This window comes from Hordeum vulgare, chromosome 6H (assembly GCF_904849725.1).
Source record: "Hordeum vulgare subsp. vulgare chromosome 6H, MorexV3_pseudomolecules_assembly, whole genome shotgun sequence".
NCBI classification, from domain to species: Eukaryota; Viridiplantae; Streptophyta; class Magnoliopsida; order Poales; family Poaceae; genus Hordeum; species Hordeum vulgare.
In genome coordinates, this window is record NC_058523.1 from 501,489,498 (window position 1) to 501,508,466 (window position 18,969).

At 45.6% G+C, this 18,969-nt stretch overlaps 1 protein-coding gene across 2 annotated transcripts; it reads left to right on the forward strand.

Moving 5' to 3' along the window:
* The first annotated feature begins 8,510 nt into the window (after nucleotides 1-8,510).
* LOC123402524 (probable beta-D-xylosidase 7) lies at nucleotides 8,511-17,067 on the forward strand. Of its 2 annotated transcripts, none has more exons than XM_045096444.1 (6): nucleotides 8,511-9,032; nucleotides 14,155-14,454; nucleotides 14,659-14,828; nucleotides 14,932-15,029; nucleotides 15,446-16,210; nucleotides 16,309-17,067. In XM_045096444.1, exons 1-6 carry the CDS (start codon nucleotides 8,628-8,630, stop codon nucleotides 16,902-16,904), a joined length of 2,334 nt encoding a protein of 777 aa, XP_044952379.1. In that variant the 5' UTR covers nucleotides 8,511-8,627; the 3' UTR covers nucleotides 16,905-17,067. The 2 variants fall into 2 exon arrangements, with proteins under 2 accessions (XP_044952379.1, XP_044952380.1); XM_045096445.1 differs by lacking the exon at nucleotides 8,511-9,032 and adding an exon at nucleotides 13,076-13,709.
* Nucleotides 17,068-18,969: the final 1,902 nt, after the last annotated feature.

Consider the following 18,969-nt stretch of genomic DNA (forward strand, 5'->3'; position numbering starts at 1 on the left):
ACAAACGCAGAAAGAAACACAAAAAACACAATCATAACATAATTATGGAAGTGTGGAAAACACAAAACAGAAAGAAAAAGGATAGATTCGTTGGGTTGCCTCCCAACAAGCGCTATTGTTTAACGCCCTTAGCTAGGCAAAAGGTGATGGAATCACGTATAGTCATCTTTGGTGCTCAAACCATAAGTAGCCCTCATCATAGATTCATAAGGCAATCTTATTTTCTTTATAGGAAAATGCTCCATGCCCTTCTTTAGGGGAAATTGAAATCTAATATTCCCTTCCTTCATATCGATGATAGCACCAATAGTCCTTAGGAAAGGTCTACCAAGAATAATGGGACATGAAGGATTGCAATCTATGTCAAGTACAATGAAATCCACGGGTACATAGTTCTTATTTGCAACAATAAGAACATCATCGATCCTTCCCATGGGTTTCTTGACAGTAGAATCCGCAATATGCAAATTAAGAGAACACTCTTCAATCTCATAAAAACTAAGAATATCACATAAAGACTTTGGAATCGCGGAAACACTAGCACCCAAATCACACAAAGCATTGCATTCATAGTTTTTGATCTTGATTTTGATAGTAGGTTCCCACTCATCATAAAGTTTTCTAGGTATAGAGACTTCTAATTCGAGCTTCTCTTCAAGAGATTTCATCATAGCATCTACGATATGTGCGGTAAAGGCTTTGCTTTGGCTATAAGCATGTGGAGAGTTTGCAATGGGTTGCATCAAGGAAATGCATTCAAACAAGGAGCAACTATCATAATTGAATTCCATGAAATCCAAAGTGGGAGTTTCATTACTACCCAATATTTTGATTTCTTCTACTCCACTCTCCACACCTTTATCATCAAGATAGGTGGGCTCCGAATCATTGGGGCGTTTTTCAACCAAAGTGGATTCATATCCAGCCCCTTCATCAATAGGTTTGACACGAGAAAACAAAGATTCAAGAGGAGTCACACCAAGCACTTTAAGATCCTCGTGATTTGCATCACTAGAACGCACCCTTTTAAACCATTCATGCCTAACGCGAATTTGGGCGGTTCTTTCTTTGCTCTCATTCATGGAGACACACATAGATTTTAAAGTTTCATCCAAGTTGACCTTGGTAGAAGCACATCTAACTTTCAAAGCATCAATATCACAAGACATCCTATCAACGCTCTTAGCCAAATCGTCTATTTTGAGTAGTTTTTCCTCTATGGACGCATTGAAAATCTTTTGAGAGTTGATGAACTCTTTGATATTACTCTCTAAATCAGAGGGTAATTTGTCGTGATTTCCATAAGTGTTGTTGTAGGAATTACCATAATTGTTAGAGGAGTTACTAGGAAAAAGCCTAGGAACATAGTTTCCTCTAAAAGCATTGTTGTTACCAAAATTGTTCCTACCAACAAAATTAACGTCCAAACTAGCATTGCTACTCTTAATCAAAGAAGATAGTGGCATGTCATTATGATCTAAAGGAGCATTTCTACTAGCAACCAAATTCATCAACTCGTCCATCTTAGCACTAAGCGAGTTAATTTCTTCTATAGCGTGTACCTTTTTGCTAGCAGGTGACCTTTCAGTGTGCCACTGAGAGTAGTTGGTCATGATATTGTCTAGGAGTTTTGTAGCATCTCCTAACGTGATTTCCATGAACGTTCCACCTGAGGCGGAGTCCAAGATATTGCGAGAAGCAAAATTCAAACCAGCGTAAAAGATTTGTATAATCATCCACAAACTCAAGCCATGAGCGGGACAATTTCTAATCATTAACTTCATCCTCTCCCAAGATTGTGCAACGTGTTCATGATCAAGTTTCTTGAAATTCATGATATCGTTACGTAGAGAGATAATCTTAGCCGGCGGAAAATACTTGGATATGTAAGCATCTTTGCACTTATCCCAAGAATCGATACTATTTTTAGGCAAAGAGGAAAACCAAGTTTTTGCGCGATCTTGCAGCGAGAAAGGAAAAAGCTTCAACTTAATCACATCATTAGCCACATCTCTTTTCTTTTGCATATCGCAAAGTTCAATGAAGGTATTGAGATGGGATGCGGCATCTTCACTAGGAAGGCCAGAGAATTGGTCTTTCATAACAAGATTCAGCAAGGCTGCGTTGATTTCATACGATTCCGCACTAGTGGCGGGAGCAATCGGCGTACTAATAAAATAATTATTATTGGTGCTCAAGAAGTCGCAAAGTTTGGTGTTTTCATCCATGATGACTTCAACAAACAAACAAGCACACAAGCAAGCAAGAAAACCGGCAAAGGAAAACGGCAAAAGGCAAATAAAAACGGCAAAGGAGAAAGGCAAATGAAAACAACAAATGTGAAGTGGGGGAGAGGAAAACGAGAGGCAACTGGCAAAAAAGGTAAATGCAAGAGATGAGTTTGTGACACCTACTTGGATAGGTCTTGATCTCTCCTTCCCCGGCAACGGCGCCAGAAATACTTCTGCTACTGCAACAAAAGATCTTCCAACGGTGCCAGAAACAAGCGTGTTGACGGGAGACTATTCTTGTCTTGATACTCCTCAGCAACGGCGCCAGGAATCCTTCTGCTACGGCTGCGCCTTTAGGGACTTCCTTGGCAAATATGCAAAGGATTCCCCTGTGGCCTTGGAGCCTTACGTTGGTGTTCCCTCAAAGCGGAAAGGGTGATGTAGCACAGCGGCGGCAAGTATTTCCCTTAGTTTTGAGAACCAAGGTATCAAACCAGAGGAAGGATTACGTCAAGTCACAAGTACCTGCACAAACACAAAGAGCTTGCACCCAACGCTATGAAGGGGTTGTCAATCCCTTATAGATTGTTTGCAAAGTGAGAACTGAAAGCAACAAAGAAAACAAAGCAAAGTAAAAAAGTGAAAGTGGAAACGATAGTTGTGAATAGACCCGGGGGCCGTAGTGTTCACTAGTGGCTTCTCTCATGAAAGCAAGTAGACGGTGGGTGAACAAATTACTGTCGAGCACTTGATAGAACCGCGCAAAGTCGTGACGTTATCTAAGTCAATGATTATATCTATAGGCATCACGTCCAAAACAAGTAGACCGATACTTTATGCATCTACTACTATTACTCCACACGTCGACCGCTATCCAGCATGCATCTAGTGTATTAAGTCCAAAAGAACAGAGTAACGCCTTAAGCAAGATGACATGATGTAGATGGACAATCTCATATCTACGATAAAAGCCCATCTTGTTACCCTTGATGGCAACAACACGATGTGTGCCTTGCTGCCCCTTCTATCAATGGGAAAGGTCACCACACGGTATGAACCCAAAACCAAGCACTTCTCCCATTGCAAGAATCATAGATCTAGTTGGCCAAACAAAACCCAAGACTCGGAGAGACTTACAAGGATATCAAATCATGCATATAAGGAATCAGCAAAGACTCAAATATAATTCATAGATAATCTGATCACAAATCCACAATTCATCGGATCTCGACAAACACACCGCCAAAGAGGATTACATCGGATAGATCTCCATGAAGATCATGGAGAACTTTGTATTGAAGATCCAAGAGAGAGAAGAAGCCATCTAGCTACTAACTACGGACCCATAGGTGTGAAGTGGACTATTCACGAGTCATTGGAGAGGCGATGATGTTGACGTAGAAGCCCTCCAACTCCAAAGTCCCCTCCGGCAGGGCACTGGGAAGGGTCTCCAGATGAGATCTCGCGGAAACGGAAGCTTGCGGCGGCGGAAAAGTGTTTTCGTGGATGCCCTGATATTTTTTTTGATTTTTTAGAGAATTTATAGGCCAAAGATCTAGGGCAGGGGAGCGCCAGGGAGGCCACAAGCCTGGTTGCCACGGGGCCCCCCTGGCCGCGGCAACAGGGCTTGTGGGCTCCCAGGGGGCCCCCTGCCTTGGCCCTCAAGCCTCCCGATCTTCTTCCGTTCTGGAAAAAATTATTTCGGGGAGTTTATTCCGTTTGGACTCCATTCCAAAATCAGATCTGAAAAGAGTCAAAAACACAGAAAAAACAGGAACTGGCACTTGGCACTGAATTAATAAGTTAGTCCCAAAAAAGATATAAAAGGTAAACAAAACATCCAAAGTTGACAAGATAACAACGTGAAACCATCAAAAATTATAGATACGTTTCAGACGTATCAGTCATCATGCCCAGTATTTGGCCTCTTAATGACCACATGCCTCCACTTCTTTCCAATGAGCTTCATAGTTTTCTGAATTGGACTGAATGTGTCATTGGCAACATACACTTTTGGTTTATTAAATTACATGATTTCCAAAGCACCATGGACACATCCTTCAAACACATCCGATTATCAGAATCTCTGGGATTCTCATGAGTTTCAGATTTAGAATCTTCCACATATCTAATAAGTATCTTAATACAGTAAGTTTTTTCGAATAGAAAGAGGAGTACAACAAGCACTATCACGCTCAATATCAAAATTTGCATATCTTAGGGAACCCTATCAATGGAAACATCAAGCGACATCGTAGAGTCTAAAGTGATATCTTCAGGCATTTTGGAGACAGTGACACATGCCTCAAATGATTGAAGGGGCAGCATATTCAGAATTAGTTCCATTATCTACCATAGTCACATCCTCACAAGAAGGCACAACACTCCCACCAATATTAGTAGCAATCACTCTAGTGGTTTTTTTATTTAGGAGAGGTACAAGCTTCAGAAAACAGAGATGTATGAAATTCTATGGTTGGCATCGAAGTTAGTCCCAATTGCTTGTTAGTAGATGCATGCACATTTTTCTTGTTAGACAAGTCAAGCTCATCAATAGCTGTATCATCATCCTCAAAAAGGTTGTTGTCAACAATATGAGTTCCTTCCTCAACATATTTTTCTACATAAATATCCACAGGTACAGAGTCATCATTAGGGTCATCACTACCATACTCGTGAAAACCTTCAACCGAAAAGGGGAGAAGGTACAATTTATTTTTCATTTCCATTAATATTTCAAAAGGAATCTTATCAGGTCCTCTGTGAAGGCAATCTTCACCCTAACAATCTCATAGAAGCTCTTCATCATTTCATTCCAATGAACATACACCAAGATACCAAAGCGTGATGCAATTTGGGCAAGTACCTTCCAGAAACACCATATAGAAAGGACGCCTTCAACCTTAACCCAAGCTTGAACTAATTCATAGAAATAATCAATAGAACCAATCCATTCAACCAACTTAACAGATACACCATCAATAGGAAGATCAAAACTAGGGAGATCAAAAAGATCTTCCACTTTCTTCCAAGGTGGGAACCTAACTAGATAAGAGTTATTCAAAAATTGAGCGAATATGCCAAAGACACATTTTGAAACCTCTCCTTTAACTACACTGTTCACTCCACAATTTCTGAAGTTCAACCACTTTGGTTCATCACCAACTCGCGCATCCACATGGCAAAAATCCACACCAACAGTAGAACTGCCGAAATATGTCATCATGGGGTGTAGTCGTGTCCAAGCAACGTGGTTGTTCTTATTATGACCCTCTAAACCACAGATAAATCAAATCTTGGTGTCAATGTAGTTCCCTAGATAGTACTAGGAGACTAGGACATCCACAGGCAAAACAAACCACATGTTTATATTTCATCAAGTCACCGCTCGATAGATTTAGGAGGGGGAGAAACAACAAGGTGTTGAAGACCTTAACACTCGAGGGGGAGGATATGCATGAGCCTCCACCACAAGAAGTTGATTTCTCATTGGTGGTCCATCAGCCGCAAGAGATGTAGCAGGATGACCCCCCACCCGAGCAGCAGCCTTGTGAGGTGGAGGTGCTCTACTCATAGAAGGACCCCTATTTTGGTGTTGTCATTGATCATCGCTTCAACAAAAGATCTAGATCCTTTTGTAGTCCCCTCTCTCACAAATTTATATCTTATCGAAGTCAGATCAAAAGGAAGGAGTTTCTTCATATGGTAGCAATCAGAGGAAGGAAAACATATCGATTGGAACAAGTCATGAGGCTCCTCACACATCCAAACAAGGGGTAGGAGATGAGCGACGTCGTGACAACTATGGGATGACCCACAATTGGCCGAGAACCCTAGTTAGAAATTCATACTCACTTAGCTTGTGCGAAGGTGGCATTTTGGAAGGTGTAATCATAGACAACCCTGATGGACGATAGGCATAGCTTGGCGGGGGGTGAGGGCGGAGGGGTAGGAAGGTTAGGCATGTTTCAACCTACTACCATTCAGATCAATCATGACGGAGGGAGGGACTAAAACTGGCCAACGATGAGCTCGTTGCATGTGCTCCACCACATTCAAACCACAAGGATGAATGCAATAATATGTAGACTAGGGGAAAATCCTAAATCCGAATCATTCGAGCTACCAAGAGAACTTTTCGAGAATGCGTGATCGTGGGGATAACCCTAGAACAAGCCACATTAAAACCCAAATCAAATGAGACCATACTCAATTTTACGTGTGATGAATGTATACTAGAAAGCCCAAGACAACGAATCAACAAACGAATTTGGGAGGAGGAGGGGATTTTATCTCGCTCACCACGCCATGGAGGGGGTCGAGGTTTTGACGGTGTGAACTCTTCAGAGTACCCCTTGCGTCACGGTCTCAAGATCTCAACGACATGAATTATGTCCTCTCCACAACGTCGTGCCCGACGGTAGCGGAGGAAGATGGCATGGATCTGGCTTCACAATATTTCGGTGTTTCACAACCCGCCTGTTGGAGCTCGCCATGGAGGTTCATTGCAATGGTGGAAGTGGTGTGTGTGTGTGGGGACATGTGTGGAGTGAGAAGGAAGAGGGGACAAGGTGTGGGTCGGTTCACAGGTTGCCCCTTTCCCTCTCATTTTCTGCCTTGTACTTCATTATTGATGAGGTGGATCTTTTTTCATGCATGTTTTCATATTCAAAGGAAACTCTTGCATCAGAGTGGACGCCAGGTGCTTGAAAACAAAATTGCGCCGGTAACTTTCATCTAAGTTCGTTAGATCTTCATCCAACGATTGAAAACAGATCATGACACTGTTCGTCTCCTCCATCCTCTTTTTGTCTTGTGCAACCGCCGGCCAATCCAGGCTTAACCGTCTGCCTCCGCCCCCTCCCCAGCGACCGGCAGCCATGCAAATAAGCCTCGTTGCACCATAAAATAACTCGGGGTCTCGGGCCGTCCCCTGCACTCCCCCACCCCCTAATAAGATAGATAATGAGGCTATGGCTTTCACCTAAGATAGATTATGGGCCATGACTTCCCCCTAAAAATATAATATAGATATTGGGGCCACTTATTCAACGAGGTCTCTCCTTCTCCTGTGAGGTTAGTACGAACTAGAAAAAGTGACTAACGCTTTGAATAATATCCAGGTACCTGAGAAATAGCAAAATCGATGTTTATATGATGAGACGTCATACATATGCATGTTAACATAAATATGTTAATGAAACTAGCTATTTAGATATAAAAAGGGGGATACTACAAATCAACCTGGGAAATCAGTTGGGTCGCCAGCCGTTGGTTGCATCCTCCTAGAGCCTTTGGATTCGGTCAACACCCCCGCGTAAGGACGCACGGTCTTCGGCCGGTGATGCTACACTGCGGCGCCTACACCCCCGCATGGCAGCTCAGGGACACCGATGAAGCTTCAATGCAACTATCGGTGAAGCTACAATGCAGCATCGCTCGTTGCGGCGTAGCTCCGGGTTCGCTAGTGAAGCTCCACTGCAGCCCCGGTGAAATTTCATTGCAGCTTCGAGTGCAGCATCGCAGCTCCAGGCGCGATCGGTGAAGCTCCATTGCAGCCGTCGGTGAAGCTTCCTTGCAGCACCGAGCTTTGGGCCACTGTGCGAGCGCTTTATCACAGCATCGGCCGTTGACGAGCACTCCACTGCAGCACCGCCGCACGCATGTGGCAGCGATGTCTAATGTTACGACGACTACGGGGTGCTCCAAGCTCGCTGATGAAGCTTCATTGCAGCGTCAGTGAAGCTTCATTGCAACTCCGGGCGCCACCGATGAAGCTTCCTTGCAGCACCGAGCATTGCATGGCAGCACCGGAAGCCGCCACCGAGTGCTCCGCTGCAGCAGAGCCGCGCGCATGTGGTGACATCGTCTGATATTGCGATGGCGACGGAGTGCTCCGATGAAGTGGATGCTTTGTCGGAGGAGGAGTGGATGGGGTCTCTGAAGGAGGAGTGGCTGCTTCACCGGAGGAGGAGTTCTTGAGCTCGTTAGATGAGTGGATAGGACATAAATGAGGTTTGGACGCGTCGGGGAAGAAGAAGCACAAGAGAGAGAGGGAGAGAGAGAGGATAAGGCGTGATCTCGTGAAGTGGGAGGGGTGTGGACGATGAGTGGAAGCGGCCATGCACGGATCCACATGACACGTATTATGTGAGGGACGCGGCTTAAGTGAGAGGAAAATCATTCGGTTGATTCTAATCTTTTTTATAAAAAATATTAAAATTAAATACAAGCAAAGCCAATCATACCGCACTCCCATGGGCCATACTGCATGTGGCATGTGCCGCGCCCTTCGCTTCATATACCCGCGTCATAGCCAAAGCCAGCCAGCCAGACAGCCCGCCTCGCTCTCGCAAGTAAGTGACACTTGTGACAGTTCGGACGCACACTAGAGCCATGGGACGTCGCACTCACGTCGTGCTAGCCGCAGCGGCGCCAGCGCTGCTGCTCGTCCTCCTTCTCCGGCTGCACGCGGCCGTGGCCGCCGACCCGCCCTTCTCCTGCGGCGCGCCGTCGAGCGCGGCGTTCTGCGACCGGAGGCTGCCGATCGAGCAGCGGGCGGCGGACCTGGTGTCGAAGCTCACTCTGGAGGAGAAGATCTCGCAGCTCGGCGACGAGTCGCCGGCCGTGGACCGGCTGGGCGTGCCGGCGTACAAGTGGTGGTCGGAGGCGCTGCACGGCGTGGCCAATGCCGGCCGCGGCGTCCACCTGGACGGCCCGCTCCGCGCCGCCACCAGCTTCCCGCAGGTCATCCTCACCGCCGCCTCCTTCAACCCGCACCTCTGGTACCGCATCGGCCAGGTACGTACCCAACACGCACGCACGTCCATCGTCCAGTTCTTACTGCTTCATTTTTACCTCGTCACCCTGCTTTCGAGGTCCATATGCGAGTGAGCATTGTAGAGTACTCTCTCTCGGTCACTCATTAGAATGTCTACAGGGGCTTAAGGTTGAAACGATTTAACACCATCAGCAAACAAAGGAACATGGCGATAACAATGCAATAATGTTATCAAAAATATTAAACATACAAAGAGTTACACACGGTTACACGCTGATTAAGATTCTTTCTTTCTGATTAATCTTTCCCTCCTGGTTTTTAAACGGGATGGGGTCTTTCCTCTTAACCTTTAATCAAAATTCACATGTGTGTAAAACTCCTGTAAACTTGTGTACGTATAGCTTTACTGCAATGCCGATGATTAGAAACTACTTTCGGCCTAATCTCTGTTCACGGGGCCATGGGAATTAAGTATTTCGTGTAATAGGGGCACGGGGTTGCCCGCAAACCGGTAAACCATCGGCACCAACCGGGCATGTCACTTTTTGATTTTTGAACACCTTCCTACCTACTGGTACGAACGTGTGGTAGGTGCATGCAGCCTTTTGAGATTTGTCAAAACTCGAAAGGGTGTGATCTGTAATTCTATGGTGGTATCCACTGATGTCGTTCCACTGACCTTCTCGAAGGAGGAATACCACAATGCACACAAGCAGAACAGGTGGAAATGCTTGACAACCTCATATGATCGGTATCTCGTAAAAAGATCGAGGACACTCATATAGTGCTATCAACGTATCTTACCGCGGTTCCAGGGACAAACTGGTCACATGCTTTGATTGACATTCCACACCGGAGAGACACAAAACATCCCCTCCCCCACATCACATTAGCTGAAGAGGGTGTTAGAATTTATGTGATTAAATTGTTGGCGAAGGTACACGAGAAGATGCTATTTGATTAACATGTTATTCTGATCTGACCTCGATCACGAGCTCATATGAGATCGGATGAACAGTAAAATAAAAACAAAATAAAAAAAGTCATTTTTTTTTGTGAAACAATCGCAACAGTTTTAATAGCCTGAAAAATTTCAACACCAGATTACATTCGTGAAAATCCTGGCAGCATTTGGAGCATCTATTTATTTTTTTTTGCCAGATTTTGTACGAATGTCATCTGGTGTTGTGCTATTAAAACATTTGTCAATGTTTCACACAATTACTTTTGGACTTTTTTTTCATTTTCTTTTGATTTTACCTTGTCACCTGAGCTCACATGAGCTCGGGATCAGAACAGCCGTGTCCGTCGATCAACTCCTACATACTTCCTCCATTTTTATTTATTGTGCACATTAGCTTTGATTGAAATCAAATTTTCTAAAGTTTGATTAGGTTTGTAGAAAATAATTTGAACATTTACAATAGCATATCAATATGATGTGAAAATATATTTAATGGTGGATCCAATGATAATGATTTGGTGGTGTATATATTAATATATTTTTCTATAAACCTGTTTAAAGTTTATAAAGTTTGGCTTTAGATAAATCTAATATGCAAAGTTAATAAAAGTAGAGGGAATGCATGGGACATGATTATCACGACTATTGAACCACAAGCGGGACCAGCCACACCTGCCACGGGCGTTTAGATTGTTCCTTCATGATCTTGTGTCTAGCTTGCCCGTTTCTTTTGGCTACCCCATAACGATCTTTATATATCAAGTGTGTGATATACTTACACGTGATCGACGCAAACCCTTAATCACCTACATATCCAAGTCTAACAACAAAGCTACACACATATTTGACACCAATTCCAACCTTTGTGCCACGCCGCAAGGTCACAAATCGGTGCGCGTCAAGGAGCACTCACCACCAGGGCTGGAACAACCACAAAAATGTTGTCGATGCAACCTCACCTGAATCTTCTTGGTGCATCTCCCAAAGGTGTACGTTTTTCTACAAAAAAGACCCCGCCCTATCACCATCATGTAGATTATTCACACTATGATTTGATTCAATATGTAACCTCACTCTGATGTCACTTGTTGGATTTTGAGTGAATAGATCGTTCCGGAAAGTAGATGGAGACGATATTTATTAACAAGGTTCGATGGTCACGCCTACATCCAAGAGGCATGACTATGTGTGCTTCTCACAATGTAGTAAATCAAAATGGTATTCGAGGACAAACCCATTGAGATCATCAGATGCGTCTCGAGTTCTTGACTATTGTGCTATGGCCAGTCCATTCACCCCTACAATGGACGCTTGTTCCGATCACATCACGATATTGTGTCTAACAACTACTTCTACTCTATTTTGGCTCACCCTGTTTACACGTGCTCGACTCAAAAACCTAACTCTCCTCATACTCCAATCATAGTAACGGCAGCCCTATGAACACATTTGATACCAACTCCATAAGGTGTGCTCCCGGTGGTCACGCCCAAGATTACCATCGACGCATAAGAAGGAGCACTCACCACCTATGATGATTTTGTAGGTGCTGGAACAGGAACAAAATATGTTACCTCCACACATTTCACATGAATCTTTGTGGTGATTCTCATGTTGTAAATTTTTAAATGACTGAGATTTCTACAGATTTTTATTTAGTGCTAAAGATCTCAAGATATTCAGCACAGTTAAAGTGGTAAAAAAACGTTTTTACGGCATACTCGGAAATAGTTAACAACTACTTCCTCTGTTTCTAAATATAAAACCTCTTTGAGATTCTTAAGATGAACTACATACGGAACAAAATGAGTGCATTCTAAAATACATTTATATACATCCGTATGTAGTTTATGTTGAAATCTCTTAAATGGTTTATATTTAGAAACAGAGGGAGTAATAACTACCATGTAATCTCAGTATCAACGAATAAATTAACTTCCTGCATGGAGCCGCTGTACATGTAGATAAAATTGGAAACAAAATAGTACTAATTAATTAGCATTCTTATAATTTTGTGTGTGTTTTAATGAAATTATAATTTATTTCCTTTTTCGTAGAAGTGTAAGATCTTTTGTTGACCTACAATGTTTTTTTAAGTGGACCTACACATTTTTATTACCCTTTTTATTAAGTGAAACCTCTTTGAGAGATATCCGAAGAGGTAATAATAACACTAGCCATCGGATCGGAATTTTTTATGACCATCATTTTTTCTTTGTTGCGGGATGACCATCTTAAAAGGGCTCAAAATATTTGACACACATCATCTCACCCAAATCTTCGTGGTGCATCTTCTAGTGGTAGGGATGAAAATATAGCGCAAACGAACCAAACTGTATACTATTACATTTGTTTTCATACTCTTTGACGGAAGAAGAAACGATTATAGAAACGCCGTAAATGAATACGGAAACAAATATTACCGGAAATGAACACGGAGCAAATACGACACAGAACTAAAATAGAAACAGGTGTTCACCGGAACATAAAAACCCCTTGAACCAAAGGCAAAAACCACAAGCAAACCAACATATTTATCAAGTGTTGACATGACTACAACATATTATGATGGTTATATTATAGAATACGAGGTTGTGCATATATTTTTTTAACATTGGCAACACAAACACATTTGTGTTAATCGGAAGGACAAGCCCTGCATATAAGCAAAACCCATTGTATGAGGTCACCATCACAAGTAAAACACACTGTAGCATCATAAAATAATCTATAAAGGGGAGTTTTAGGCCCGGCTTTCATGGTTGTAACAATAAGGGCTAGCTTTCTTGAATGGTAATAGAAGTTGGGATGGTTAGGATGCAAAGTATGCATAGTCCATTATCGACACGGAAAATTCCATTTTCATGTTTATTCCGCAGGAAAAAACCATTCCGATTTTGTTTTTGTTTTTGCATAAAATTTCCATTTTGCAAATTTCCGCTTTCATTTCCATATTTCCTCTCCGTTTTCCTTTTTCTTTTACCAAAAATGAAAAGTTTCGACTTCTTTTTCATCTCTACCTACGGCGTACACTTCTAAATGACCGAGATTTCTAAATATTTCCGTTTACTTCCAATATTTTCATTAAGGCCCCTCAAAAAATACCATTTTTATTAAGGTTAGATTTGACACAGCTAATAAGAATAGTACAGTACAAGCGTAGTATCATGTCGTCATCAGAACTAAGCAATTGGCCCAAATCGTACGAGCCCATGCTCCCCTGTATCGCGCCGCGCCCTCTGCTTCATATATAGTGCCCCTCGCCCCCCGCCATAGCCAAGTCAGCCAGCCCGCCGGCGTCACTCCGGGCAAGTGACACACACGCGCCCTAGAGTCTAGAGCCATGGGACGCCGCGCGCACATCGTCCCGGCGGCGGCGCTGCTGCTGGCCTTCCTCCACCTTCACGCGGCCATGGCCGCCGACCCGCCCTTCTCCTGCGGCGCGGCGTCGGACGCGGCGTACTGCGACCGGGCGCTGCCGGCCGAGCGGCGGGCGGCGGACCTGGTGTCGAAGCTGTCGCTGGAGGAGAAGATCTCGCAGCTGGGCGACGAGTCGCCGGCCGTGGCCCGGCTGGGCGTGCCGGCGTACAAGTGGTGGTCGGAGGCGCTGCACGGCGTGGCGTGGAGCAAGGGCGTCGACCTGAACGGCCCGCTCCGCGCCGCCACCAGCTTCCCGCAGGTCATCCTCACCGCCGCGTCCTTCAACCCGCACCTCTGGTACCGCATCGGCCAGGTATATACACGACCTCCGCCGCTCACCTCGTCACTGTGTGTTCTTCTTGAGATCGCGTGCCGTTTGTTCACACGATTCGGCAACGATGCCGATGATCAGAGACCAGGACTCCCGGGCTGTGGTTTTAGGCCTAATTTTGGTTCACCAGCCATGGGGATCAAGTAGACTTTTTGGTGAAATGGGGGCACCGCAAATCGGCCGGTAAACCATCACCAACCGGGCTTGATCTTTTGAACACCTACGTACTACACTACTACCTCGTAGTACGAAGGTGGTAGGTGCATGCATGCCGCTTTTGACACCAACATTGACCTTCAAACACCATAGTGCACACAAAAACCTACTAGTAATCATAAAACGAAACAGAGTAACGGGGTTGGCAAGAACAGAGCAGGAGCAGGAGCAAGAGGAGTGCGGTGTGAACTGAAGTGAAACTTGTTGTCAGGTGATCGGCACGGAGGCGCGGGGCGTGTACAACAACGGGCAGGCGGAGGGGCTGACCTTCTGGGCGCCCAACATCAACGTGTTCCGGGACCCGCGGTGGGGGCGGGGCCAGGAGACGCCCGGCGAGGACCCGACCATGACGGGCAAGTACGCCGCCGTGTTCGTCCGCGGCGTGCAGGGCTACGGCATGTCCGGCGCCATCAACTCCTCCGACCTGGAGGCCTCCGCCTGCTGCAAGCACTTCACCGCCTACGACCTCGAGAACTGGAAGGGCGTCACCCGCTTCGCCTTCGACGCAAAGGTACGCCAATCTCTTGATTAAGCGCCGCTCGTCCGGACGCCATTGATGACGACGGCATGGCATGGCATGGCAGCTTCCTGATTCCTATGCATATCCTACTGTCTCTCTCTCTCGGGCGGTCGTCGATCGTCGGCTTCTCTTCTCGGAAGTCTGAATTGTGCATGCATGCATGCTGTGCCAAAAAACGTCTTGTTTGTTGGGCAGGTGACGGAGCAGGACCTGGCGGACACGTACAACCCGCCGTTCAAGAGCTGCGTGGAGGACGGCGGCGCCAGCGGCATCATGTGCTCCTACAACCGCGTCAATGGCGTGCCCACCTGCGCCGACCACAACCTGCTCTCCAAGACCGCCAGAGGCGACTGGAGCTTCAACGGGTGAGCGACACCTTCTCAGTGAAATCAATCAGGGCCTGCGAAAGGCTCACCACCTTACGTTGCTCACTGGCTGACGCTTGCAAGTTTCATCTCTGTTGACCAGATACATCACGTCGGACTGCGACGCCGTGGCCATCATCCACGACGTGCAGGGGTATGCCAAGGCGCCGGAGGACGCGGTGGCAGATGTCCTCAAGGCCGGTACGTTCTTTCACTTCAAATGACGATTGCTAGATACTTGTATGTAGTTGTCAGCGGTACATGTCACATGACCTGCTACAGTTTCTCAAAGACTAGTAGTTCCATTGCTCGTTATGGGTAAAAGTTGCGAATGTGACGTATCAAGAATCAACCAATCAATTAATCTCATCTGGAAAACCTCCGGGCAGTTAGGAAGCTGTTAGAACTGAAAGCATGATTGGACAAGATCACAAAATAACGCAAATGTGTAGTGTATAGGTTGGGTTAGCTCACTAACCATAACGAGAAGTTGGTTCAGTGGATTTTTATATTTGTTCTTTTCAATTTGGCCAAAAAAAATTGAAAATAAATATCTACGACGCTGAAAATTTGTTCTTTTTTTTTACTGTTTTGTAACCTGAAAACCAACCTTTCAGGGATGGACGTGAACTGCGGCGGCTACATACAGACGCACGGCGTGTCGGCGTACCAGCAGGGCAAGATCACGGGGGAGGACATCGACCGGGCGCTCCGCAACCTCTTCGCCATCAGGATGAGGCTGGGCCTCTTCAACGGCAACCCCAAGTACAACCGGTACGGCAACATCGGCGCCGAACAGGTGTGCAGCAAGGAGCACCAGGACCTGGCCCTGCAGGTGGCGCGGGACGGCATCGTCCTGCTCAAGAACGACGGCGCCGCGCTGCCCCTCTCCAAGTCCAAGGTCTCCTCCCTCGCCGTCATCGGGCCCAACGGCAACAACGCGTCGCTGCTGCTCGGCAACTACTTCGGGCCGCCCTGCATCTCCGTCACCCCGCTCCAGGCGCTGCAGGGGTACGTCAAGGACGCCCGGTTCGTCCAGGGCTGCAACGCCGCCGTCTGCAACGTGTCCAACATCGGCGAGGCCGTGCACGCGGCCGGCTCGGCGGACTACGTCGTGCTGTTCATGGGGCTGGACCAGAACCAGGAGCGGGAGGAGGTGGACAGGCTCGAGCTGGGGCTCCCCGGGATGCAGGAGAGCCTCGTCAACAGCGTGGCCGACGCGGCCAAGAAGCCGGTGATCCTGGTGCTGCTTTGCGGTGGCCCGGTCGACGTGACGTTCGCCAAGAACAACCCTAAGATCGGCGCCATTGTCTGGGCTGGTTACCCTGGCCAGGCCGGTGGCATCGCCATCGCCCAGGTCCTCTTCGGCGACCACAACCCCGGTGAGATGTTGTTTCAGAGTTTCACTCCACTCTGAACGATCCTTGGCCGTTTTCCTAAGTTGTACAAGTACTGACTGTTTGACATCACGGATCGTCAGGTGGGAGGCTGCCGGTGACGTGGTACCCGAAGGAGTTCACGGCGGTGCCGATGACGGACATGCGGATGCGCGCCGACCCGTCCACGGGCTACCCGGGGCGCACCTACAGGTTCTACAAGGGCAAGACCGTGTACAACTTCGGCTACGGCCTGAGCTACTCCAAGTACTCCCACCGCTTCGCGTCCAAGGGCACGAAGCCGCCGTCCATGAGCGGCATCGAGGGCCTCAAGGCGACGGCAAGGGCGTCGGCGGCGGGCACGGTGAGCTACGACGTGGAGGAGATGGGCGCGGAGGCGTGCGACAGGCTCCGGTTCCCGGCGGTGGTGCGGGTGCAGAACCACGGGCCCATGGACGGGAGGCACCCGGTGCTGCTGTTCCTGCGGTGGCCGAACGCGACGGACGGGCGGCCCGCCAGCCAGCTGATCGGGTTCCAGAGCGTGCACCTGCGGGCGGACGAGGCCGCGCACGTGGAGTTCGAGGTGAGCCCCTGCAAGCACTTGAGCCGGGCGGCGGAGGACGGCCGCAAGGTGATCGACCAGGGCTCGCACTTCGTCAGGGTCGGCGACGACGAGTTCGAGTTGAGCTTCATGGCCTGAGCCAGCCGGCCGGCGGCCGGCGGTTGGATCGATCGAACACGATAAACCTGCTGCTGCTGCTGCTGCTTCGGCAGAGGAGGACTTCGATCATAAATTGTAACCACGTAACTTATGAGAAGGAGATAATGATGATAAATTAAAAGCGAGATCATCCTTCTTTCCACACTGTTTGTGCCAATGACGCAATGTACTGAGACTGTGAGACATCTGCTGCAAGCTTGCGATCGACATCGTAGAACGAACGACCGAAAGGTACAAACGATGCTGTTATCATCTACTTGGAAACTTGATCCGCTTTTCTCCCCCAATCATCTGATTTGACGGCGGCAAGTGGAGGCGTGCAAGCCACCGTCGACGGTAGAAATCTTGACGCGGTGGGCGGCTGACTGACAGGACGCCGGCCAGATGAATGGCGAGGCGCGACGGCGACGACGAGGGGGGAAAGGCCCGCCAGCCCCCCACGAGGAGGAGCTCTCGTCCGGGCAGTGTTCCATTCACGAATTGAAAGTTTTGCTTGTGAATTTAAAAAATAGTCACGGATACAAGCAATCTCCGAGTGCAAAAAAATATGCTCCAATTTGAAAAAATGTTCGCAGCCAAAAAAAAGTTCGCGAATTTGACTTTTTTTTAAGATTCAAATAAATTCATGGATTCAAAAAATATGCGTCAATTTGGAAAATAATAGTGCATTTAGAAAAAGGTTCATGGATTTGAGACAATGTCAGTGTTCCAGAATTTTTAAATGGTTTGAAGATTCAAAAAAGTTCATGGATACAAAAAATGTGCATACAAAAGTTTTCATGGATTTGAACCAATGTTATTGATTCAAAAAATGCTTACGGATTATGGAAATATTCGTGAAATTGAAAAAAGCTCATGCGTACAAAATATGTTTGCCTTTTTGGTTGTTCATGAATTCAAATCCAGAGATTTCACAAAATACGAACAAATCAGAAAATGTTCCAAATTTCAAAAATTATTTGTCGACTTGGGGAAATATTCGTGAATGTAAATAAAGTAAATTACAAAACATATGTTCACGAACTCAAAAAATGTTTGTGGATACAAAAAATATTCGAATTTTTTTAAAAATTCGCAAAATTAAAAAATGTTTGTGAATTCAAAAAATGTTCACAAATTTAAAAATGTTTTTGAATGAAAAAAATCAAAAAATTATTTGGAAATTCAAATAGTATGTGTGAAATTTAAAAGTGTTCATCAATTTGATAAAATCATTGCGAATTCAAAAGATGTTCTAAGATTTGGAATTGTTTTGCCAATTTAAAAAATATTCTTGAATTTGGAAAAAACATTCAAAAATTCAAAATACATTTCAAGAATTGTTTGTGAAATTCGAATATGTTCCCAAATTTTAAAATGTGAAAAGTAAAAAGAATAAAAGAAAATGTAGAAACTGAAAGAGGCAATGAAAAACACGTAAGAAAAAAAACTGGGATGTGGGAAATCTCTAATTGTGCCAATCGACTATGCGTAGTGCACAATGTATGGGTGAGCGTTTGATCGGTGTGTATCGATCTGAATGTGCAATCATGTCTTAATCATATTATTTTTTGTTGACGATAATACACATATAGGAAACTAAATATGTTTGCTAAGTATATACACAAGTTTTAGTCATCTCCTGATTTAGGTGGGTGGACCATGGACCTTTTGAAATGTTTATGACTAAACAAGATGCGACAACGACAAATAAGCATTGCTTTTTTGGGTAATTCTTGAGTTATAGTGATCCCCCAATATAAAGAGAGGATCAAAGGATTTGCTCAAGTCATATTTTTTTTTTTGGTACCACTTCATTGAAATCATATCTGCTAATTATACATGTCTCTAGAAGTTTTAATATTTTATTTCTTATAACCTCCTTCATCCTAGGATTTAAGCGGTATTGATAACCGACAATTGGTTTGGCGTCGGGTTCTATATTAATTTTGTGTTGACACATAGTGGGTCTAATTTCGTTGAAATCATCGAGAGTATATCCAATTGCGGCATGGTGTTTCTTTAAGATTTTCAACAATCTCATCTCCTCGGGTTCCATATTAAA

What these genes read in the sequence shown, in the direction of transcription:
- LOC123402524 (XM_045096444.1), top strand. Translation starts at nt 8,628, where the DNA reads ATGGGACGTCGCACTCACGTCGTGCTAGCCGCAGCGGCGCCAGCGCTG. An exon ending in TCTGGTACCGCATCGGCCAG is followed by an intron (nt 9,033 to 14,154) that starts GTACGTACCCAA and finishes ACTTGTTGTCAG; the next exon opens with GTGATCGGCACGGAGGCGCG. An exon ending in GGCGACTGGAGCTTCAACGG is followed by an intron (nt 14,829 to 14,931) that starts GTGAGCGACACC and finishes TCTGTTGACCAG; the next exon opens with ATACATCACGTCGGACTGCG.